At 45.3% G+C, this 25,442-nt stretch overlaps 2 protein-coding genes across 2 annotated transcripts in view; one reads left to right on the top strand and one right to left on the bottom strand.

Moving 5' to 3' along the window:
- The window catches only part of KCTD3 (potassium channel tetramerization domain containing 3), a 29,826-nt gene extending 24,480 nt beyond the window's left edge, over positions 1 to 5,346 (top strand). The window contains exons 14-18 of the mRNA XM_054196900.1: positions 692 to 847; positions 1,859 to 1,955; positions 3,390 to 3,574; positions 3,677 to 3,815; positions 4,193 to 5,346. Coding sequence (XP_054052875.1) covers positions 692 to 847; positions 1,859 to 1,955; positions 3,390 to 3,574; positions 3,677 to 3,815; positions 4,193 to 4,775 — 1,160 coding nt within the window. The 3' untranslated portion in view covers positions 4,776 to 5,346. The remainder of the gene's footprint in view (positions 1 to 691; positions 848 to 1,858; positions 1,956 to 3,389; positions 3,575 to 3,676; positions 3,816 to 4,192) is intronic.
- A 983-nt stretch (positions 5,347 to 6,329) lies between these two features.
- The window catches only part of USH2A (usherin), a 392,064-nt gene continuing 372,951 nt past the window's right edge, over positions 6,330 to 25,442 (bottom strand). Inside the window, exons 64-72 of the mRNA XM_054195462.1 lie at positions 18,542 to 18,751; positions 16,525 to 16,763; positions 14,539 to 14,756; positions 12,476 to 12,652; positions 11,312 to 11,395; positions 9,410 to 9,654; positions 7,739 to 7,810; positions 7,019 to 7,252; positions 6,330 to 6,419 (exon numbers count right to left, since the gene is read on the bottom strand). Coding sequence (XP_054051437.1) covers positions 6,330 to 6,419; positions 7,019 to 7,252; positions 7,739 to 7,810; positions 9,410 to 9,654; positions 11,312 to 11,395; positions 12,476 to 12,652; positions 14,539 to 14,756; positions 16,525 to 16,763; positions 18,542 to 18,751 — 1,569 coding nt within the window. The remainder of the gene's footprint in view (positions 6,420 to 7,018; positions 7,253 to 7,738; positions 7,811 to 9,409; positions 9,655 to 11,311; positions 11,396 to 12,475; positions 12,653 to 14,538; positions 14,757 to 16,524; positions 16,764 to 18,541; positions 18,752 to 25,442) is intronic.

The following is a 25,442-nucleotide window of genomic DNA, read 5'->3' as shown; positions in this document are numbered from 1 at the left end:
CAGAATACAGCAACCAGGGCATGGCAGAGAACAGATTTACCTTCTGCTGCTATCCCATTGTTTTTTTAAAAAGGATCAGGAAACACGTTATCCAATTATACTGCAAACAAACAGTCCAGAGATCATCTGTTCCCCTGCAACTTGGTGCTAAACCCTCACTGCTAGGAAAGGGGCCCATCTGTATGTAGAAAACTGAGTGGCTGATGAATGAGATAGAAGAGTGCTGTTGTGTGATGAGGGTTCTGCTGCCATACTGCTCTCATGACATGTCTTGTCCTAGCATCTCCACACACAGGATCGAAGTGTGTTGTAGGCTACTGGTGCTGACTCAGTCCAACCTTAATCATAGAATCATAGAATTGTCTAGGTTGGAAGGGACCTTTCAGACCGTTGAGTCCAACCATCAACCTGACGCTGACAAAACCATCACTAAACCATGTTGCTAAGCATTATGTTGTGTTCCACCTGCCTCAGTTTGTTTCTTGAATTTCTAAGGGAAGAGAGAAAACTGACAGAAACCAGGACATCAGCAACAATTTGTAGATTGTTAGATAATTATCTGGAGATGCTATGTGACCTGACATTGACCAAATTCTGCTCTATCACTCAGTCTTTAGAAGTCATTATAGAAGTTTATCTCAAAAGTTTTGTCATCCCTTGTAAATGTTATTGTATATCTTTTCCTTTCTAGTTTGTGCTGATAACAACCATGTACGGACGTGGACCGTGACTCGGTTCCGGGGCATGATTTCAACTCAGCCAGGCTCAACACCTCTTGCATCATTCAAAATCTTATCCCTGGAGGAAGCAGAGAGTCATGGCAGTTACTGTTCTGGAAATGACATTGGTAGGATGTCTCTCGAATGCGCTGTGCTGAGCCTGTACATTTACTGATTTCATAAAGGTTTAACAGACCTTCAACCCTATAACATGCAAGTCAATTGATGGGTATAAGCTCTTATATACTGCTCTTCCCTTGAAAAGATGGCAGGGATCATCCGTAAGATTCACCTGGACATAATCACTATTTAGGCTGTATACAGTGAGTGCACTTAAAAGGGCTTACTCTGAAAGTGAGAAGAAGGGAGGAAAAACTTTCAAGCACAGATACTGTACCTTTTCCTTGAGTAAACTGATGTAGTGTTTCACTTTTGGTTTAACTAGAGAATGACAGAAAGCGCAGGAGTCTGTATTAAAGCAGATGAGCATAGCAAGGTTTGGGTCTACTGCAGATTCCAGTTCGCTGTTCAGTTGGGGTTAAATGATACCCACGTAAAAAATTCTGAAATGAATTTGAAGTTGTGACAAGTTTACTGAAGCCTTGAAACTGCAGAGGCACACGGTGGTAACACATTGCTATAACAAGATAGTGAAGGAATGCATGTCAGTAAATATGGCTAGACAGGTAGTCTAGATTCCTTTATGGTCTGAGTCTTGCAAATGAACCTCTGATGAACAGGGTGCCCTGTGAACACAGAGTGGGGCCAGTACTATGGCAAGAAATCTGATTAAGCCTTTAGACATCTAGGAGCTGCAAAATAAGAAAGTACTTATTGTTATTATAGAGGCCTAATGTAGGGTTTCTACTGACATAGTAATTCCTCCAGGAACATGCAGGAAACTCAAGAATAGGTGTCCTTTAAAAGAAAAGAACAAAAAATCTGTAGCCTCTGTAGAGGCTTCTAACTATTGGGTGGCTTTTTCTAGCTATTAGTCATCTTCGGTTCTCTGGTCCTGATGCTTTAGAATTGCTGTGGTCATACTAATATGAGTTTGGGTCTTTAGGACTGTGTGGGGAAGAGGGTGAGGGAATTGAAACAAACAAAAAAGCAATCTTTCTTTTTTTTTTTTTCTCTAGGACCCTTTGGTGAACGTGATGATCAACAGGTGTTTATCCAAAAAGTCGTCCCCATCACTAATAAGCTGTTTGTAAGGCTCTCTTCAACTGGGAAAAGGTACCTCCATTTTTAGGGTTTTAAGTGGGAAAGGAGCAAGACTGTTCAGGTGGAGGGGTCTCCCATCCCTTGGGGATGCATGCAGTTGCACTTAGCAAGCTTCTAGTTTGCGTGTTAGTAACAGAACTGTACTTAATGATCTACTGTAACCTAGAAGCCAAATGACAATTTGAAAAAAGTGGTATCAGAGACTCACTTCATGATGGCTCACTTCCTCAGCTCATAAAACAAACATTTGTCTGCCACTACAGAATGTATAACTCTCAGCTATGGTACTATGCTATCATTAAATTTCAAAACCAATACCGAAGTTGCTGGTGGCAGGGATTATGCTGCTGACAAAGGTAGACAAGGAAGCAGTTTCCCTCTTGTCTTCCTTTGTACTTGTCTTTGAAGATATTAGAACCTTGAAAATTGAGAGACTGTCTTCTAGGTCAGCTATAGAATTATTTACTTAGGCTTGACTTCATAATATTCTACTAGGTTGCTGCCAATGTAGTAAAAAAAGCTGCCAAATAACCACAGCTGCTCTTCCTGTTAGGCTAGGAAGATGGCAAGAGATCAGAAAAGATGGTGCATCTCAGTTCTATGCTTCTTACGATTCTTGCATCTCTTGTCTAATAACTTTGAATCTGGGTGAAAAGGCTGATGCCTTAACACTATGGGCATCTGAATTGAGGACACAAGCCCTGCAGATTACTGATGTGATTTCCCCCTACCCGCCCCCCCCCCCCCCCGCCCAACTCCTTCAGGCTAGATTAGTATGTGATGAAGAGTTTGGGTTTTTTTAGATTACTTATTTTGGCACTTCTTGGGTAAAAAGCTCAATACCAAGGGGCCAGTAAAACAAATTACCCAGAATATGTGAGGTTCTGGTGTGGAGTCTGGCTTAGCAGCTTAGTTTTGGGAGTCCTTTTCCTCTCATTCCCCACATAAGCTTCTAAAATAACAGGGAAAAAGCGATGGAGATCTGCCATGTCAGGTGATATTGCATTTGTCATAAGACAAAATTTATCTGTATAGATAGCCTTGGTTTTATCATCCTTGGATTTCTTTGCATATCTTTTATAAGGTTAAATGTACTGTTTCTACAGGTTAGTTTCCTAGAGTGCCTAGCATGTGAAGGGGCTAGTTGCTGTCATTCTTGTGAGAACCTTAGGTTTCTCATCATTGAAACTGGATATCAAACATATGGGGGTTCCCTATTAAAAATAAACAAGTAGTAAAAAGGGTGCAGATGGTTTGGGGAGGAAAGTACTATCTGCTGCTGAGCAGCATGAGGGTGTTTCACGGGAAGGAGTTTTGTCTGGAAGAAAGGTCTTTTTCTGATGACAAGTTTGGTGCCTTCTCAGAAAATCAAAACAGTACTGACTTTACTTGCCAAACTCTGCCAGGGGCAATTGTTTTGGTAACTTGGGGTTTCTCTTCCTGTAGGATCTGTGAGATCCAGGCAGTTGACTGCACTACCATCTCATCGTTTACTGTGCGAGAATGTGAAGGATCCAGCAGAATGGGCTCCCGGCCACGCCGCTACCTCTTCACTGGGCATTCAAATGGCAGCATCCAGATGTGGGACCTGACCACAGCTATGGACATGGTTAATAAAAGCGAAGACAAAGGTAAGTTGTGTTATGCCAGGACTGCGGTGTGGCTCTTTTTCTGTCCTCACATGTGCATGACTACAGTAAATGGTCTTGGGCACTAAGAGCTGTCTCTTTCAGATATCGGCGGCCCCACAGAAGAAGAGCTGCTCAAGTTGCTTGACCAGTGTGACTTGAGTACGTCTCGCTGTGCTACACCCAACATCAGTCCTGCCACCTCAGTAGTTCAGCCAAACCGGCTTCGGGAATCTAATTCCAGGTAGGTCAGCAAGGGGGGCACCTGCTGCAGACACCAAAGGTTTTACCCTTCGGGTAGGGAAAGAGGCGTTTTGTGACCTGAATGCTGTAGCTGAGCCCCTGAATCCATGCCCTGCCTGTCTTGAACTACACACACAACTACCTCAGTTTCTGTTGGTTTATATACATGTGAGTTAATGACTTGTATACAAGACTTCTATATACAAGAGACTGAAGTGAGTGATGTGGAAGCCCTTGCGTGGGGGCTGTGATGAGTATATTGCTATTTAGTGGAAGTTGCAGTGGTGGGTGGGAGCAGGGTGTGCAGAAGAACCGGTTGCTGTTCTCAGCCTAACATCTGCTCTCCTTGTCCTTGGTTGTTGTTTTTCTTTTTTGAAGCCTCCAATTGCAGCACCATGAAACGATCCATGAAACAGCCACCTATGGTTCTGTGCGGCCATACAGAGAAAGCCCCCTGTTGGCAAGAGCAAGGCGGACGGAGAGCTTTCACAGTTACCGGGACTTTCAGGCTTTTAACTTACCCAGCAAAAGCCCAACCGAAAAGGCAGCTGCTGCAAATGGGAATTCAAGCCAGACAGAGGCCAGGAAGGCAACAGCTGAGGGCAGTGCAGCTGAAAGAAAGGCAGTGCTGACAACAGCACTTGAAGCACGAGGCACAGGCGTGACAGATGCAGGAGGGTGTTGCAGTACAGAGGTTCACCGTTTGCCAGAGAGTTCCCTGGATCCCAAAAGAAGAGGAGCAGAAGAGGAGAGTGAAGCCAAAGCAGAAAGCAAAAAGAAAATGGGGTTTGAAGGAGCTGGTTTCCTGGGAAGGAAGAAGGTGCCTCTCCTGGCCTCTGCACCAGTCTTTGCTGAAGGTGGGCCTGAATTACCTGGTGTGGCTTCTCCATCGCCTACGAAGACAGCTGCTTCACCACGTCACCGGAAGAATGACTCATCCTGCCAAGACTATGGCCTGTGAAAATGTGACTGGTGGCAAAGATGAGGTGCAGGTGCTCTCTGACTGGTAGCTGGCCTAACACTACATGTTATGGGTTCTTTCTTGAATGGGACTTTGTTCTGAAACCCAGAATGAAAATTGTAAGGTTATGAGGAAGTACCTGGCTGCTGCCGAATCTTTGAAGAGTCGTCCACATCAGTGTGTGGCTTTATGTAATGCTCCAAAATGTAGTACGGTACTTAATCCAGAATATTGTTGTGCATTCTTGCGTAAATGTGGTCAGGCATGTGATATGTTGTGATTATTTTGTCTTGGGGGAAGGGAGGGTGCTAAAGGAATACTCAGTTGCTCGGTGGAAGATGCTGTTTAGATGCAGCCACACATTGCTCTGCAGAGCTGCTGCTGTCTTGGCTGGAATTTGCCTAATTCACAGAGCTGCCTCTGTAGTCTTGTTTTATGAATGGGATCGTTGCTCTGTATGCTGCTGTCTGAAATCTGAAATGTTTTGTGCGGGTTAAGGAGGAAGCTATTCAAAATAGCATATCATTTTGCCTCTTAGCCCAAATAAATTGCCAGAGGAGTGTTGCTTGTACTTTCTGAAAATGTGTGGTATCAGATGATGGGTTTTGGTGATTGTGACTGAGCGCATGCATAAAAATACGCTTGGCAGAATACACAGAACCGTCAGTCTCTTGAGGGCTTCCTTGTCACTTTCCCTGGAAGAAGGACAGAGATGAATATGGGAGTAGGTTTACTGTCATGGTATAATAATTCTCAATTACAAGTGCCTTGACATGATATTCCCTACCTGTGTTGCACTGGCTGCTTGCTGTTTGCTCCTAGTTTACTGTGGGTGGTGAACAAATTTTGTTGCCTGTAGATTAGTAATACATAAGCAAAAGGGAAGGCCGTGACAGCAAGTGTTTAACAGGGAGTGGATTAGGAGGTTTTCTGTCTCTGAAAAAGCATTCATTAATGGCTTTTGGGTTTTGGGGGGTTTTTTTGAGCCTTGAGCCAAGAGGGTGGGGAGGAGGGAGGGAGAGGACGCAAAGTTTCAATCAACTCCATAAGAATTCCTTCATTTGCTGTTTATTCACCTGTGCATGAACACAATTTTGTGGTGGAGCTTTTTCAGGCCGGGAAAAGACATGGCTGTCCTGCTGGGAAGGCCCCTTTTAGCCACATGCTGGGTTTTGGACAGGTAAAACATTTTCTGTACCAAACACGCTGCCCCCCTCCCGCCCCCACAACCCTCCTCAACTGTGAGAGCTGGATGAGAGACAAAGATGAAAGCCTCCACCTTCACAGTCTTCTACTACTGTATGACTTAAGGATTTTCAAACTGGTCTCTTACCTTTCTGTCAGTGCTAACACACAGTTTTTATTATACGGTTAAAGAGAAGGTGAAAAAAGGCCAACTTAATCCCCACATTCCCTCCCAACAAACAGTTTTATCTTTTAACTAGTGGGCATGGGGTGGGGAAACAGCAGCCTTATCCCCTCCCGCAAAGTCCGTGCAGGCTGCTTTTGGCAAGTTACCCACTTTCCATTTTCTAGAGAAGGTGGTTGTGTTCTTCAGAGGTGGGTGTCAGTGAATGTGGTGTGCTCCTTGGTGACTGTGCTGAAGCCTTTGATGACATTGACAAGGTCTTCTTCATCCACATACTGTAGGAGTCGGGTGGGGGGAAAAAAAAGGCATGTAAGCCAAAGCTGTACCAGACTGAAGGAGATGCAGGGGGGTTGCTAAAACCATAACAGCAGGACTAAGGAAGATGATAAGGCTTAAGTAAGAACATAGTGACACTTAGCTATAGGGAAAACCCCACAAGTACAGGTTAACCTTCCAGTCTGCACTGATCTGCAGCTCATGGACTGCCTGAGTCAGGGGTACTGTGACAGCCTTCAGCCATTTTCTCAGAACTATCATATCCCCATGATTTAATTCCTTGTGGACTAATAGCCCACCCCGAGTGTACCACTATGTGATCTCACTAGCCAAAAAAACAGCTTCCTGATGCTAAAAAGGGAAGCTCCTACTCCCATCTGCTGATCTTCTGCTAACACCATAGTTTGGTTTAGCATGCAAACCCCCCGTACACGTGCTGGATGTTGGTACGCCAGAACTGGCTTACAGAATGTAGTTCAGTGAGTTTCAGAAGTGGTAGAAATTTCCTCTCGCTTTTGGTGGCAAACAACCCTGACAGAACAGACAAATCACTAGCAGCTGACACACGAGAGCATCACAGAGGAACAGGAGTCCTTACCAAGCCACGACCAGTGGTGCGATGATTGCGAATAATGGCATCCCAAGGTGGTTCTTCAACAAGAGACTTCTTGTCGTAGAGGTCAAGCAGCTGGCTGACACTACGATGAAGAGAGGCTTGGGAATATGTGCGACTTAGCTGGCCCTGACTTGGTCTCCTTGCCCCAGATGCGATATGGACACTGCGGTTACTCATGGGAGAACCAGCTCCTGGAATTTTCGTATCTGCCAGCCCCTATGAGGAAGACACAAACTAATAAATGAAAAACAAAGGGCATGGTCTCAAATGCTTTATTTGAACAAAACCAAAGCAGGATTGGAAGAGAACAGAGAAAACCATGCTTCAAAAATCATGCACAGTTAGAAAAAAAGAAAAAGAAAATGGACCTTTCCCCACTGTAGAACAATCATATCATTAAAAAGGAAAAAACCCAACCTTGTAAAACAGGAGTTTCCCTCTTATTCTCTTTTTTTTTCCTCCTTTCCCTAATTTTTTTTTTTTTTAAAGTAGTCAGAGGTCCAAAGATTTTTGACTAGCAGAATGATAGCCGAGACTTGCACAGCAGCGGGATGTTAGCAGACTTCCTTTTTCAGTTATCACGACCAGGGAAAAGACATTCACCCACCAGGAGAAACATGCAACGTAAGATGCCTTCATGCATGCTCTTTGGGTCATCCGGCACATCACGCATCTGGCACCGCTGCAAGATAACCACTCTACCTCAAAGTGCATTCTGTAACGTTTGAGCGTGACACTGCTTGACGAATCAGATGTGTCAGCAACGGTCTCAAACTGAGAGTGAAGAGAGGGAGGAAAAGCATTAGGGCAGGGCTGGGTGCAAGGAGGTGCAGGTTGTTCCTTACGGGGGGGTGTGAGTGTGAGGAGGGGAGCAGCGTAGCAGGATGTGGGGGAGTAGGGGAACTGGCGAAGACAAGGCAGTATTTAACTTTTAACCGGTCACCAAGTACCACGTGGGCAGCCAGCCTTGCTTGCCACGTGACCTCACTAACAATTGTACAACACAAGCGATGTTGCCGCTTCATAGCAGCACTATCCTAACATTTCAGGTTTTCAGATTAAGTCCTTCAGTTGATGCGCTGTAGAATCTTCCTTTCTATTAAGTCCGTGAGCTTTTGAAAAAAAGAAAAAGGGGAAAAAAAAGAAAATTAAAGAAGGGGGAGGAACATGGAAAGGAATTGTGCGGGCACGCCAATAGCAAAGACATTTTAAAGTCAAGAGGAACAACACAACATGACAGACTGTAGAGGAAAGGGAATCATGACCATGAGACCAAAAAAAGAAGTTTCTTATGCGCTTAGCCTTTGCCAGGAGAAGGGGCACGCTGGAAATCCCATTGTTTCCAAGAGCTGCTTCGGTGAGGCACAGATGCAGTTTCTTGGCACTGAGACAAGAAGGAACAGAATGCGTGAAGGATGCAGGAGTCACTATCCTGCTTGATGGCACTCGCAGGAAAAAGAAGCTGAGAAGTGACAAGAAGAATCATCTCATGGCCTATGCCTGGGAAGAAGCACGGAAATGGAAGGCACTGCTGCTCCCATTATCAGTCTTGTAACAATTGCCATATTCCTTTTGTCTTGCTTTTCCTCAAAGGGTAGGAGAGCACTCCTACTCTGCTACATGGCGGAACACGTTCTTTATCCATTTTTTTTTTTTTTTTTTTACAGATTTATAACTTGTCATAATAACAATGATACAAAGGCTTCCTCTTTATCAATCCCCAGCAGTCCTCCCCCCTCCGGTGGTCCCACTGTGGCTCTATGTGCACAGATGCACAGACACGCATTTTGTGTCCCTCGGTTTCACTCACTCTCCCCCAAACCTTCCTGGTATGCAGCTTGTCCTAGAACAGTCCAGCTGGGTGGTGGGTGGAAACTAGAAAGAAATAGCGCCTCTCCCTAAGTCCTGCTTTTTTGCAGGCACATTCCATGGATACCTGACAAAGACTATCAGATTAATCCTGGTTAGGCGCCCACAACAGATAGTTGGGAACACATGAAAGATTCCTCTGAAAAACACATTTTATCACCTACCTTCTCACAGCATGCCTTTCAGCTCTATTGCAGATGTCAGCTAACATGAGGTGACACCAGTGGCTTTGTATTTTCTGTGACGCCGGACCCAAAGTTTGTCTTTGGCATCAGAAGCATTTCAGGGCCTGCAGACCAGGTGCCACAGGGCTCTCTTTGGACTAAGCACCTGTAGCCTGGCTCTCTGTACCCACATAGGTACACCAGACGGCCTTTTTCCTACACTGAACAGCCTTCACTTGGTAATCAAGAGTGCAACAAAATGGTGGAAGGAGGAAGAAAAATTGGGGGGGGGGGGGGGGGGCGGCAGATAAAAGTATAACACGATAGATACCGAACGTACCGGATGGATTTCACCTGATGAGTACACACTCATTGGTGATGTTCTTTTCTGGAGTGGAACTAAAGGAGGTCTGTCTCGTGCATAGGGTTGCTTGTGGACTTTCCTTTGAAGAATTAGGGAGAGAAGAATAGCCAAGAGGATCAAACCTAGAACTACCATCAACACTGCAAACCACAACTCGTTGTAGAATTTTGCACGTTTGGACTCTGCTTTGTCCTTCTCTCCAGGTGTTGTCAAGATCAGACCTGTAAAAATCAAGAGGGATTAGGGGAGAAAGGGAATGTTATTTCAGAAAGCGTTTAACAATATGCTATCCCTTTCCTCGCTAATAAATTAGGCAGAAATTTAAGTAATTTTGTCGTCATGTGCTTATTTGCACTTATGTTCAAGGTGGCATAATGGTTCAATATGCTAGCGGGCTATAATAAAAAGCTTACTACCCTCAAGAGACCCTGCTTAAAGTTCTGGCATTGCTGCTTAGGCTGGAAATCACCACTGCATCAGCAGCTCTTGAGAAAGGAGGCGGTGGAGGTGGAATGCAAGAAAAAAAGGGTTCTCCAAGTAACCTTGAAGAGTGGAAATGACTACGGTAATTTCAGAGTGGTACAGACAGAGGACGTTCTCTCCAGCACTGCGTAGCAGCAGGCCTGTGCAGTTAAAAAGAGAGAGGGAGGAAGACGTAACTGAAATGAGTGATAAATTAATACAAAAGCAAACAACATGAAACATTTTATTCCTCCTTCCCCCACTTGTTAGGAAAAAAACAGCCACTTGTTTGGCTTTGCTCATACACAAAACAAGTGTATGAAATCTCAGTGACAGGATCTCCTGGTTATTTGCAATCCTCCATGTATATCCAGCCTCTTCGCTAAGGAATTTCCATCACCTTTGCTAGCAAGCCTCCTCTGCAAGTTGCCTGCGGTGCCGATTGAGTTTGCAGTAGACCCTGGGTACAAGCAGCAATCAAAAGAACAAAGGAGATAAATGTGAAAGGCGATGGACATAGAGCAACTGGGAACATTTTAAAATGCCTTTACAGCAGCCTTGCCTGAAATTCTGCAGGAGGATTGAGTGAAAGCATGAAAAGGGATATAAGGGAAATGCAATGTAGAGAGTAATTGCAAAGACAAAGCCCGTCTATTTTAAGAAGCTGAACAAGATACAACTCAAAAAAAAAATAAATTAATTAAACCCAATATGTTTGTTAGAAACGGTTTGAGCTTAGCTTTGCTTCGCAGAAAACTAAGGAGATGATAAATAGTGACATTTTACTGGTAGGCGCCTACTACTGACTGGGATGTCACCACCCCAAACTCCTGCGCTTCCACAAAGAAGCAAAGGCCTCGTGGACAGAAGGGAAACAGCAGGCGTTAGAAACCAGGTCCTGACAGCATCTCATGTGACATTCTCCTCATAAACTGGCTAGGGAACACATCCCAGGTGAGGCTGCAGAGACTGGCTGGCTGGCCATACGAAGGGAGGGGTCGATGGGTTGCAGGGAGGAGAGAGGATATGTAATTTCATTGTCAAACTGAGGAGGAATGTGGGAGGACGGGATTAGAATTCAAGATAATCTTCATTTGGAAATAAAATTTGGAAGACAGCAGATTCCATTCAGGAGGAAAAAGCACTACATTTTGCAGCAAAATATTTGTGTAAAAATACAACAAAGAACTATTACGTATCTGGAGAAAGGATCTGAAGCTGATCATGACATAAAGAAATGGAAAGCCACCCATGGCAAAAAAGGCATATTACCTACATACTTCATACCCTAAGGACACTAAGGAATCCCCTGATCCTGCAATGACCTGCCACCCTGTCTGGCATGCACGACATATCAAATTTCTCTCACAAACACGTAAATTCAATAGGTGCTAGGCCGTCTCTTCACATATTTACCAACTCCATCTGCAGCGCTGTACTTGATGACCGGTGTCATGGCAGTCCCTTCATCAGTAATGCAGGTCACTTGAAACAAAAAGGCTGCGAAAAAAGGTTAGAACATGCTGTCAGCAGGAGAAATCCAAATTCTGTAGGTGCTGCTTCTTCACCATGATCCACCATCAGAGACAGCCAGGTCTGAGAGAAGCCAAGGCAGGCATAGCCCATAACCCATCATAACCCACCTGAGTCCCGGATCGGAGCCTCATAATCCCTTACACATCAGTACTGAACTTCTAAACTATGAACCATGGCAGATCATAGGTTGGCACCACTATGGTGTTGTTTCAAATTACATTCCTCCTTCACCACCCAATCTTCTCTCTTCCAATGTAACTGGGACCTTTCAATTTATTCATCATTGTGCCCTAAATCCCTCATGCTCCCTTCCTGCCTGATACAAACATGTTAAGAATGTTTGAGTGAAAAAAAGAAATGTATTAGCATCACTGCAGTAACCAGGAAGGTAAAAAACAAATTACAAAATCCTTTGACATACAGAAAACCCAATGCCTTAAAAACAGAAAACATTTTTTCTTGGTGTTCCCCCTGCCCCGAGTTGACAGAGGTTCCCTGTATTTTAAAGATCACAAGTTTTTGAAAGAGAAACTGCATTTCAAAAACTGGCTGATTCCAAGAGCTACTGACTTAATTTGATTCAAATGAAAATTCAGGCTCCAGTCTCTTCTGAAGCTGAAGACCACGGAATCACAGAACGGTAGGGGTCGGAAGGGACCTTCGGAGATCATCTAGTCCAACCCCCCTGCCAAAGCAGGTTCACCTGGAGCAGGCTGGACAAAAAGATTTCCATCCGTGTCCCAGAGGGTAGCCCTGAAGGGTGGAATTGCAATGCAGCTCCAGGATTTGGGAAAGCTGGACCCTCACAATGAACCAGAGCAGACTCAGTCTCACCCAGTCAGGTACAATGTTTAAGAGGAAGCTTAGCTCCAAGGATTTTTGTTTCAAGCATCTGCTTAGATGCACTTCAGTGTGTCTGCAGTATGCTCCTGTGCTCTTAGCTTGGCATGGCTATGGAGAGTTTTTCTTAAATTTAGCACACAATAATATTATTTAGCTCACCAGTCCTTCACAGAGGGAAAGCGATAGGAAATTGAAACTGACTTTTGTCAGATGTCCTTGGTAAATATAGCTCAGTGTCAAAGCCACTGTAGATGCGTTGCCCACTCTCGGTTAACGCGTACTCCTTCAGGCGGCCATTCAGTACAAACGTGCGACTCCAGTCTATGTGGATGGTAGATAAATTGCTGACAACGGAGAACGGAGCCGTGTACCGAGGTGCTGCAAAAGAAGGAAAAAAAGCTCATTTCTAGCCAACAGGCACAACTGAGTTATGCAGCATGGAGAAAGAGACTCTGCGTGACACAAGCTCTCTGTCACAAGAGAGCATGCATCACACGCATCCCCTCTCTCTCATATACGTGTGTATGAGTAGGGAAGATACAAGGAGAAAAGAGAAAGCTGCGTAGCATGCCAGCTTCTACACTAAGAAATATATCTTTAAAATAAAACCCTAGAACTCCCTTCCTTTGCCTTTGTGTATGTGGTACAGACACTAAAACTGTATAAACTAAATTCCAGCCTAAGGGAACAGGGAGACAGAGGATGTTGCGCAAGTTCAGCTGCAGCATGCTGGGCTGTGGGAACCAAACTGCTAAGGAGAGAGCTCGTTCGCAAGCCCCAAGAAATCGCCCAAGATCATCTTTTAACACATGCACATACATGAAAACATGGGGCTTCAGAAAAGCAAGAGCAGATGGCAGGCAGAGAGAAAAGAAACCCAGAACTCACTTCAGGGAGGAAGATTTCATTAGTTGGGCTCAACAGCTTGCTGACAAAAGACTTCATTTAAGTTTGAGGTGGTCTCCTCTTCTGGCTTTGCCATTAGGCCATGTGCCCAGTATATGCTGGTTTGTTCATAAGAAAACTGCTTGTCCAGCTGCACTTTGTTGCTAATTGCCCACTGCCACTAAAGGAAGCCTTCCAGGCAAGAGGAAGGAGACATTCAGAGCGACTCGGAGACCTGGTGTGAAGAGGTCAGCAAGGCAAGAAAAGCAAGACTGAAAGAAGACGGCTGCAGAGCCAGTGGGCAGGGATTTAAAAACGGCTTTCAAACCCTTTCGCTCTGTATGTCTCACCAGTTCTTTATGAATTTTCCCCATTTAAAAGTTCATTATCATGTTCCAGCTTTTTATTTTGCAATTTAATAGAACACAGCTTTAGAGATGAGGACCTTTTGCTTTTTTTTTTTTTAAGTGGTCATATCAAAGAAAATCTGGGGCTGTTCCACCTGAAATTTTCAGCTCAGGATGTAGCAGATACATTTTTAGTAATTAGTAGGCAGAACTACCAAGTGATGCAAAAGGGATTTTTAGAAAGTTGATTCTGAAATCCCGACATGAGACTATATGATAAAAAGTGAACATCCTCTTTGCCCTGACCTGGCAGGCTGAGGTGAAATGCCCATCTCTGTTATGGAATGACTCTGGGTACAGCACTATAGATCTTTTTAATAAAAGCTGATGTTAGACTACTACAAATTCAGTTTTGATGGCAAAATCTATTCTTGACTGTAGGCACAGGTCCTGCATGTTTAATTTCCATGCAGACCACCGCATTGCTTTAAAGTACTGCCTGTGGTGGTTAGATAGATAGCAACAAATTCCTACTTCAGTGTCAACAAGGATCCAGTCATTCATGTGACATCCAAGGAAAAGTCTCTTGAGCCCTGGCCGAAGTGTGGCATGAATAAGGACAGTAAGATTGCTCCTGAAAAGAATCACCAGGTCTCTTCCACGAGCTCCACTTTTCCCAGGGATTATTCATGACAGTGTATTTATTACTACACATCACCCTTCTGGTAATACTTGAACATTTTATGTTCTGCAGCTTTGCTGCCCATTTTCAGTAAAATAAAAGGTTTCCAGGCTCCCAAGATAGAGGATGTGATATCAGATGATGAGCAAAGAAATATTTTTGAAGGAATGAGCAGCCAAGCCCCAGAGCAGAATTTCAATGAATGGGCACCAGAGGGACAGTGACAGGGGATACGGAAGAGCAGATTTCTGTGGACATCATCTTTCACAGAGGAGAAGTCATTCGGCACTACGCAGCCCCGTGCATTAGAAGTGGGCATTGCTGATCGGTGAACCATTTCTCATACTCACGCTCCTTTTCCGTAGTGAAACCAATCCATTCTGAGGCGCTGCTGCCAACAGAGTTGTAAGACACGACTCGCAGGTTGTAAGTCGTGTAAGGCTCCAGATTGGACACATTGGCACTCTGTCCTTTTCCTGTATACTTCACCTCAGTTGGGCCAGGACTGCAAGCCTTCACTGCTGGCTGTAGGTTCAGGGGACAAGCCATATAAACATGGAGCTCATAGCTGAGAAGAAAGTTGAGATTTTGATTAGTCAAGGGCCTTAATAACATAACAGCCAATCATAGATTTCATCATAATTGCTGTATGTCTGGCTACCAGAGAAGAGAATGGACCTGTGGATGTTATCTACCTGGATTTTTGCAAAGCTTTTGACACCGTTTCCCACAGCATTCTCCTGGAGAAACTGGCTGCTCATGGCCTGGACAGGTGTACTCTTCGCTGGGTAAAAAACTGGCTGAATGGCCATGCCCAGAGAGTGGTGGTAAATGGAGTTAAATCCTGTTGGTGTCCGGTCACAAGTGGTGTCCCCCAGGGCTCGGTGCTGGGGCCGGTTCTCTTTAATATCTTTATCAATGATCTGGATGAGGGGATCAAATGCACCCTCAGTAAGTTCGCAGACGACACTAAACTAGGCGGGCATGTTGATCTGCTTGAGGGTAGGCTGGCTCTGCAGAGGGATCTGGACAGGCTGAACCGATGGGCTGAGACCAATGGTATGAGGTTCAACAAGGCCAAGTGCCGGGTCCTGCACTTGGGTCACAACAACCCCATGCAGCGCCACAGGATTGGGGCGGAGTGGCTCAAAAGCTGCCCAGCAGAAAAGGACCTGGGGGTGTTGGTGGACAGCCGGTTGAATATGAGCCAGCAGCGTGCCCAGGTGGCCAAGAAGGCCAACGGCATCCTAGCCTGTATCAGGAATAGAGTGTAAGGAAGTGATCATCCCCCTGTACTCGGCACCGGTGAGGCCCCACCTCGAGTACTGTGTTCAGTTTTGGGCCCCTCACTACAAGAAGGACATTGAGGTGTTGGAGCATGTCCAGAGAAGGGCTACAAAGCTGGTGAGGGGTCTGGAGGACAAACCTTATGAGGAAGGACTGAGGGAGCTGGGGTTGTTTAGCCTGGAGAAGAGGAGGCTGAGAGGAGACCTTATCACCCTCTACAACTACCTGAAAGGAGGTTGCAGAGAGATGGGGGCTGACCTCTTCTCCCTGATGACAAGTGATAGGACAAGAGGAAACGGGTTCAAGTTATGTCAGGGGAGGTTTAGATTGGATATTAGGAAACATTTTTTCACTGAAAGGGTTATTAAACATTGGAATAGGCTGCCCAGGGAGGTGGTGGATTCACCATCCCCGGAGGTGTTTAAAAAAAGGGTAGATGTGGTACTTAGGGACTTGGTTTAGAAGTGGTTTTTGTCAGGGTAGGTTAATGGCTGGACTTGATGATCTTAAAGGTCCCTTCCAACCTCAGCAATTCTATGATTCTGTGATTCTACGACCTGATCCCAGTTTTTCTCTTGGAGATTTTGGCCCCAGCTGAAAGATGCCTACGAGCAATCATGGTTCTAAGTCAGTCACACTCACAATGAAACTGATGATGCCTGTTACCTTGCTGCTCGCTTCTGCAAATCAGGATTTGCCTTCGTAAGGACAAGATGCAGCTGCCTCTTTGCTGCCAGTGGATCTCACAACTTTTTGGCTGTGCAATCACAGCTGTCAGGCGACTACCTCCACTCACACAACTCATCCTCTCCACCTTCACCCTCCCCAATATCCTGCTCAGGAGAAAAGCAATTTTTGTTGTGTGTAAACACCTCCCAGATGGCATTTACGCCACACAGGCTACCACCAACTAACACTGTGAAGGAGGAGCATGGCTGTCACAACCATCCAGTGCTCTCAGTCCTGCGATTCCAGCTCATGACCAGCAAAATTGTTGTGCCACAACCCCTAGCTGAGGTGGGCAGGTTTGGCTGTGTGGCAGTTCCTACCTGGTGACGATGCCATTGGGTGACTGAGGGGCGCTCCACTGGAAAGAGGCATTCCTGGAGGTCACAGTGCGGATCTGCGGGGGAGGCTGCTCTGAGGGTGGAGCCGGCTGCGTGGTGATTTGGGCCATGGGTCCTTTACTGCAACAGTTGAAACAGGTGCAGGCCTCCACGCCAATGGAGTATGTGGTAAAAGGTTTTAGCCCATGTATTGTCTGCTGGGTGGCGGTCCCTTCTGATAGCTGTAAAAATTAAGAGGGAACTTGTCAGAGCTTCAAGCACCACAAGTACTAAATAAGAGTTATGGAGGCGAATTAAGTCCAGAAGAAGACGGCCACAAGGTTCTGCATGTCCTTTAAGTCTGACATTAATGCAGCTGTTATGTACTGGGAACTCTGCACTCTGCACTCCCATTACAAAGTTAAAGAGCACTGTTCAAGGGAAAAGACCACGCCATCAGTAGCCTCGCAGACGTCTTGAGTTGAGCTGTGGCCACTGTTTGTCAACTTGCAAATGTCATTCTCAGGAACAGAGAAAAAGAAAACCTTTAAGGATAAGTGGTACTGCAGCCAAAAGAAATTAACGTGGAAAATAGCTCCATGAGAAGTGTGCTAGCAAATACTCATGTGTATCTCACAAGCTTCCTCAGTGTGGATGCAGGAGATAGCATTGGGCAGAATGTGTCTGGTGGCTCAGTTTACTTACAGACAGGAGAACGTGCTCTCTGGTAGGTGCCTCTAAGCCAAGAGCCAACATGATGCTGCTCTGCATTCAAACAGCCATGGTGCTGGACGAGCCTGTTGGGAAACTCTCCTACGCTCAGCAAGGGAGACCTGGCAGTTCTGGCATAGGAAATGGCACCCTCATTCTGAAGCCGCTCACAGGAACTGCCACTTCACCTCTTTGCTGTAGTCATTTGCGGGTATAGCTTCTTAAGCCAAAGAAATAAAATTATGCAGAAAACACCAACAAGGGGCAACATCTGCTCCCGCTTGGCAGCATGTGATTTAGCATAGTGCAGCAAAAAATAGGATGGAAAGAGTCAAGCAAGCAAAGGAAAGCACTTGGTAATTCTTGATGCCAGAGCCAGAGACGAGCCAGCAGCATGGCAGGTGTGAGGGAATGGAAACGGAGGGCTGTGCAGGCACCAACGAGACAAACTGGCTGAATCAGCCATGGACACAGCCAATTGCACTGGAAGGAATAAGTGCATAATGTGCAATTGGTAGGCAGCTTAAACTCATGGACAGGACTGATGACCTGGGAAGGTGGCTCTAGCACTTCCAAGCTGAGCAAGATGGGGTAAGGGAAAAGATCCCACACAAATATTTACCTACTTGCAAAAAACAAGCAGATAGTGCTACAGGCAAGTATTCAAGCATTTTGTACTGATTTGGTGGCAACTTTTCCAGGCACCTTCAACAGCCCTAACCTTTCCCCATATCTCCCTAATTTATATCTCTAATGAGTTGCAGGTTTCCTAATCTGAGATCGGTCATTTCTGGACACCTAACGGTGTCTGAGCTGAGACACCAAACACAGAAGTTGCTTGGCTACTTGCACTACTCTTCAATGCTTTACCATGAAAGGAAGCACACATACAGCACTTTCTTCTGAACTTCAAATCCATAGGCTATCCAAAGCACACAATCATCTCCTAATGGCTGCAGTTCCCACCTGCACCATTTGGACTGGCAGGAGATGTCTGGAAGTGTTTCATTTGGATGGTTATTCACCCCGAACAACACTTCCAATTCCCATCACATTGCCACAGCACATCACCACATCAGAACTGCTTAATGATGAGGTTAGTTTCTTGAGAAACACGTGTAGCTGAGTGAAAGCGCTGGTGGCACTTCAGCCAGAAGAGAGCATCGCAGAGCAGTTAACAATGGGAGGGCAGGAGAAGGAAGAGGAAGACAGTCTGCAACCAGCAGTAGCAGCTTGTAAGAACAAAATTGTTAAAGTGAGAAAATACAAGCTCAAATGGAAGCACAGAAACAGTGTTGACAATACTCACCACCACATCAGTCCCTCTGGTGTCATTAGAAAACAGCCTGTAGATACTGACCACCCCGTTTGGCTTAAGAGGGGGGCTGATGGTCACCACAGCCACTGTGGACGCCACCGTGTCGAAGAGGGGAGCTCCCAGGCCCTCAGGAGGAGCAGGGCCTGTCCGGCAGCGGGACCAGCTGCTCGGCGTCCGGCCTGCTGAGTTCACCGACCACACCTTCGGCACACAAAAACAGAGGAACTGTTAGCGAAGGACTCAAGCCGACACAACATCCACGGTTAGCCAGGGATGCCACTGCAGCTGTACTGACATTGAGAAAAATGCAGCCCAATGACACCCATGCAAAATGTCCCTTGACTGTCCCCCAGCACCCGTGTTGACCCAGTGACTTTCTACCAGAAGAGTGGAATATTTCCTACTGGTACACTTAGGGAAAAGGAGAAGATTTCATGGTTCAGGCAGTATGTGTTTGTGTGTCTTCTTCATACCTGATCCCCAAACTCTGAATTCCCACCACTCTCTGTGTCATACCATGCAAAGACGACTCCTTCAGAAGCTGTGATCAACAGTGGTAATGTTTTCAAAGAAAGACGTGCAAACAACAATTCTGATATCCAGTCCTGCCAATTTCTCCCTTCTACACATTTCCTTCATGCATGCAAGTAGCCCCAGTGAATTCAGTCTGGTGCTTTGTGACACAAATTATGTTCACCTTGACTGAATTGCACAAGTCAAACTCTAGTTAACCTTTAAAACCAGAAAGTTTTACAGGCATGTCCTTCGCTTAAAAATATTAACGTATCAATCATTTGGCAACATTTTCAGTAACCCATAATATAAACAAAGCCCATTGAAAAGTGTAGTTAAGTCAGCATCTCTCATTTATTTTCACAACAACATTTGCTTTATGGCATGAGCACAAAGGCAACTGCTTCAGTTCCAAGATTTCAAAATTTAGCAGCTTGAATTAGACCTGATTAAAAACCACATGTCTCTATGAACTATGCCTACTGATTTTGTCAGCTTCCCAAAACCAGAGTGATCTGCAGACTACATAAAACTCAGCACTTATTAAACACACTCTCCAACAAATCTGCATGAAAATTAAATTTTGCTTTCATCAAGGAGTGAATAAACATATGGAAGGATGTATAATCTTATTTATCAAAAACCATTTGTATAATTAAACACGAATATCATAAAAGGTTGCCTTAGGTCGTCATTTGCATGGGTAAGTAATTTGTAGAATGTCAGGTACAATAGACAGAATAGATGGATGTGTGAGTGTATAGGGTTAAATTAGGCTCAATATTAGCCAACCACATAGTGATCAATCAGAATGATAGATCTAAATGGCAATACAAAAGGACTGTCTGAGTGATTTTTTAGTATAAGTATTCCTTAGTAAGCTTTCATGTCGAGCGGTTCTAACTACAGTAAAACATGGTCTTATGTGATCTACACTGGGCAGAGGTCTTCAGGAAGTGAATGGTGGGACTGTGCCTTAAAAAAAATAGGAGGTTTAGAAATAAGAGTTCTTCAAAACTGACCCTGGAGTCCTTCCAGCTTATAATATTAAATTCCAAGACCCCAGGACAGTTCAGAAGGGGCCTGAGGAAGGAAAAAGGCCAAATCCCACCACAGTGGCTTTGAAGGCTGTGGCTCTGCCAAACACAAACCCAAAGTTCCTGCCTGATTCCATCAGTAACGTATAGCACCAGCCAGCGAAACACTACATAAGTACAGATGATGCCCTATGACAAAAAGCTCAGCCAAAGCACTTTCATTTTCAGTGAAATCAGTAATATATCTCAGTTGTGAACTTTTCATAAAGTCAAACTCTGTTCGCTTTACTGCATTAGGTCACACCCTCTATCTCAGTTCAGTCCCAGCTGCTACAAAGATTTGCCCACAGTCGTTCATTTCAAGGGGCATATTTCTTTGTGGAGAGAATAAGCCACATACGGAAAGAGCAGCTCTGAGTGTGCCACTGGCATTGACTCAGTGCTGACCTGAGTTCAAACGCTCCACTTATACCCAGGCTGTGGCCTTAATGAGCACGGAGCGTAACAGTGTCGGACCTGACCTGCTGAGCAAGCTGCTCACAGCAAAACTGAAGGTGATGAGTAGGAACAGAGGCTTCCTGTGTAGCGCAGGAATTCAGCCTTAGAATGGGGCCACCCTAGGAAATATGGAGGAGAGAGGGATGCAGTTCACCTGGGATGCACACGCCTCACTGAGAGCTGGATGGATATGCCTTCCTCCATCGATCCCCCTCCTGCCAAAGGTGCCTACGCCTTGTCTTTCATAAAACAAACCTTATTTCAGACAAACAAAGGCTCTTTCTTTCAAAACACTGTCTTAGGACAAGGGAAAAGGGGATGCTCACCCCATTTGACGCTACAGCTAAGTGGTTAAAGGACTCCTCCAGGAGGCAGGTAATTTAGGTTCAATCACATGCTCCAGGGGAGGGAGCCAAGCCTGCCCCCTCCAGAGTGGGAATGCCCAAGCAGATGACCCATCTTTGTACTTGGGGTGCTCCCAGGGCTCCCCTCGGGGCTGTTTCATTGCGCATGAACGCAACGAAATCCAGGTTGACTGGGCAGAGCACACACAAGTGGGAGCAGACACAGTTACCCAGCCCAGGGAAGCTGAGGCTGCGGTCCATCCCCCGGGCACCACGTCCCTGTTCCCCTTGAAGAAAGGCCAAGGTCACAGCCACATGCCTGTGGGCCTGATGGACAGGCATGCTCTGAGCGTGCCTTCTAGACAGACGCCAGCTACTCAGCCCTGCCAAGACATGTTTCCAGCAGAAAACCTCTAGGTGTCTGTGAAACTCTCTAATGCCAGATTCTAAGACAGTTGTGACAGCTGAACAGGACTTCTGAGGATCTAAATTCTGGATTTACACTGACCTAAGCTGGATTCCCTTAACTCCTTCTGCTTCTGCTCAACCATCTGTAAAAGGATAGATGGGTATAAAAATATTTCCCTTTAAGAATTGCCGTCCAAGTAAATCCTGGTCAGCATTCGAAGACTCGGAGGAGTACGCGCTCAGAACTGCCTGCAGATGGAAATGTTGATATTTAGCCACCTCTTTACATGAAGAAATGGGACAGCGTGGCAACAGAAGGCACAATGAGGAGTGCCTGTTTGGTCATGGCTCCTCAAAAAGTCACCACAAAACAGTCACAGAGGAAAGCTGTTGTCTGTCTAGCCTGGTTAAACCAAAATTTCATGGTTTGGACTTTTGTAAAAAGCTTTTTGGGATCACAAAAGTTCCTTCTAAACTGTGATATAATCAGCACCAAAAATATTTAACTGCATTCATATAGAAACGTAAAGAGCTTAATAGGCAGCAATATTACCTGCTGTTTATAATGTAAGAAGATTATGAAAGAGCAGACAGGAATGCGGGGCAAATAAGAAGCAACCAGATCTCAGGGATGTATTGAATAGCCAAACACAGACAGCAGAAAGCCAATACAAGTTTCTTATAACTTGACTTTCTGAATATATGGCCTGCAAAAGCATTAAGTCTGACATCATGGGTGCATGGCTCAGCACCCTGCCAAAAGATGTGCTGCTGTTAATGGCTGCACTGTCCCAAAAAAGCCAGGAGAGGGCTCTGAAATCAGCTACACGGGGTTACGATTTAAAATGCTTTATCAATCTGCTGGCCCCTGGCCCAGACTGCACTTTGAAGTGGAGCCAGAGTGAGAGAGGGGGGAAACCTCACCGGAGACTGAAGATTCGGAGGACTGAAGAATTCCAGTTACAGGTAACTAAGCTTGTTTTTTTCCATCATAAATGAGCCTTCACAGATCTCTGCTCCTGGTAGAAACTGGTGATCAGCTGTTGCTCAAAATGATCGCAGGACAACCTCAAGGTTCATCCGCACAGCAAGAAGGGGCAAAACCTATGAGGAGCAGGAAGGGAAGTGCTGAGAAGATGGCCACAGCCTTAGCATGGTAAGCCCAGCCTGCTCAAGTTTAGTAAAGCTGATTAACGCCTCCTCCCATAAAGGGTAACAAAATCACAGTGGCCCTCAGCAGTAGATGCAAAAAAATCATGGTATTGTAGATGCTGCCAGTGGAAGAAGCCCATTAGATAACTTACTCCATCCCTGCACCACACAGGTTCATCTGCTGCAACATTCTTGAAATCCCAGGTCCTTACTAAGAAAGCTGTTTTAAACTAAAAAAGAAGATTTTCTTTCATCAAATTGAGATCATATGTGAAGGTATTTACTCCATACAGGAGGTACGAATGGGAACTGAGGAAAACAGCTTGATAGATGCTTCTACAGCTCTTCCAAATCTGCAGCGCAAGAAAGGCGCTAGAAGAAGAAAAGCAATGATAAACCAGGCAAGAGCTATGGCCTCTCTGTGATGAAAAAGGGAAGGTGAAGAAACTGCCACAATAAAGCACTCAAATTAACCCCCTCAAAGGACAAAGACAGTCTAGGATTAAGGCAGAAAACACACTGCATGGCCAAAAGTTCTACAAAGCTAAAAAGCAATCCCTTGATCACACAACTCCAATTACGTGATGAAGTGCAACCACGGCTGACTGAACAGCGTTTTGGCAGAGGGCGTTGTGCGTGTGCTAACGCCTGCCAGCTCATGACACTCGCATCTCAAACAGTGCGAGAGACGTTACGGCTGGAAACACAGGGAACAACAGGGAAGTCTCCAAATGGGAATCCTCTCTGCTCCCGCAAAGGGGAGTCCCTGTAGCCAACAGCATACGGAGACTGAGAAACTCTCCTTAACGGAGAGATCTCCTTCACTTCTGCTGAAGCGTGGAAGGCAGCAGCAGGCAAAAGGGTGGACTGGCTGGTGGTATCTTGCCTGTCTGAAGGCAGCAGCGCTGAGCTCCTGCTGACTTCCCAGGCCAGGGAGAGCCGGGATCCTTTGCTATGCAGAGGCCAGCTGCTGCTCACCCTTCCTGCTTGCAGGAAATCAGCAGAAAGGAGAGCGAGCCAAACAGCTGACTACTGACCAGCAGTGACTCTTGGCTCCCATCACGTCCTACGGGCACTGTGCATCATCCCGCTTCGCACTGCAGTTTATCTGCAGTCCCTCACAGTTCCCTCTCTGAGGGACAAGATCCCAGCTCTGTACGTGGCAGCAGCTTGCACTGAGCTCCTGCAGCTACTGAGAAAACAGCCTTTTGCTTTAAAAAAATGTCTCATTAGTAAATCACTACCTACCTTCCTCTTTGAGCTTAGAGCTGTGGGGCAGTTAGGTAGTGCTGCAGGTTCTGGGGAACCACAAGGTCAGACCAAACCACCCCTTTCACACGTGCACATAACTCTCTACACCTGTGTGTAAGCCTCAGGTACGACTTGAGTCTCTGCCCTTAGGGCATCCATGGACTGCACACACCTGTGACTGCTGGTCTTTCCTAAAAGGATTCAATGCTGGCACTACTCGGCATGTGCCAGGGGAGACAAATGGTGGCAGAGCGGAGTTTGTACCACACTTCTCTTTCTAGAGTTGTTCATGGAGGTCACAAAGACACAGCACTACTTTGAGACTTTGCTTTGGATTTCTTGACTCAGATTTGTTCAATTTCTAACCCTACACTTACATAAATGCAGAGTTCTCACAGTGTAATTCTTTTCCAAGACAGGAAGAAATTTTAGGGCTATATAAGATATGACATCAGTAAGTTCAGAAACAGAGCACCCGATTTCTAGTTGTCTTCGAACAGCAGTCTGTTTCACCATCCCTGGAGGTATTTAAGAAACGTGTAGACATGGCTCTTCAGGGCATGCTCTAGTGGCCAAGATTATTGTTTGTGGTGGGGTGTTATGTGTGGGGTTGTGGGTGTGGAGTTTAGTAGGTGGGTGGGTTTTTTTTGTTGTTTTTTGTTTTTTTTTTTTTGTGGTTGGACTCGATGATCTCAGAGGTCCCTTCCAACCACTAAGATTCTGTGTGATTCTGTGTGATTCTGTGTGAATGTACAGTGTCTGCAATAAAGTTAGAGAGACCACAATCTTTGCTAGTTAAAATTAGAGAAACCCAGAGTGGCTCCCTCTCGCCATCGGTTGCAGCACCCTTCACAAGTCTTTCTTCTCATCAGACCTGACCGGCGTGCAGCCTGGGTAATTTGGAGTTACTTATGCAATGTCAGCACAGCTCAGAACACAAAGCCTGTCTACCGAAGTCTAGCATTCAGCATTAGGATAATGTATTCACATCTGGGCACGGCAGTGTCAGGCAGGTATTAGCAAAGTAGAAAGTTTCAAAAGTGGTTGCAGTCTACGAGGGACAGAGCAAAGGCAAGGGAAAGAAAATATCGTGTCCACCAGGGGCACAAAAAGGTAGTAAACAAATGTGTGCTTTCTGCCCACCCTCAGATCCATACTTCTCCCTCTTCGACATTCAGTTAGCATCCTTAGGGAGGCCGTAAACATATAACGGGATAGATTTTAGGTCCAGGCTTCTAGCACTGTGATAATGTGAGCCTCTTAACATTGCTATTCATCTCCACTGTTCAAATGCTGATAATAAAAGCACTAAATGCATTCTGGGGAAGGGAAAGACAACAGGCAAACACTTTGTGACTTAAACAAAATTACGAAATTCTAAAGGAAGCTCATTTCATATAACGTAGTATAACACCAGTAGTTAATGAGAGATGTAAACAGGTTTAACTCTAAAAGGTAGAAAATGAAATAATTTGTTTCCTACGGGTATATAATGAGATAGTTACCAAGTTCCCATGAGAGCGATAAGCAGATATTAAAAGGTCTTTCCAATACCTGTAATGGCTAAGGGCAACAGCTAATTCAATAGATTCGATCAAAATCACCACTTCTTTCTCCGCTTCTGATTTATTACTTTGGCTGTAGTTAGTCATCACTCATTTTAGTTTGCTTTTCAGCAGTCATAAATTA

The sequence above is a fragment of the Rissa tridactyla genome, chromosome 3 (genome assembly GCF_028500815.1).
Source record: "Rissa tridactyla isolate bRisTri1 chromosome 3, bRisTri1.patW.cur.20221130, whole genome shotgun sequence".
NCBI lineage: Eukaryota > Metazoa > Chordata > Aves > Charadriiformes > Laridae > Rissa > Rissa tridactyla.
This window is presented reverse-complemented; position numbering and strand designations above follow the sequence as displayed.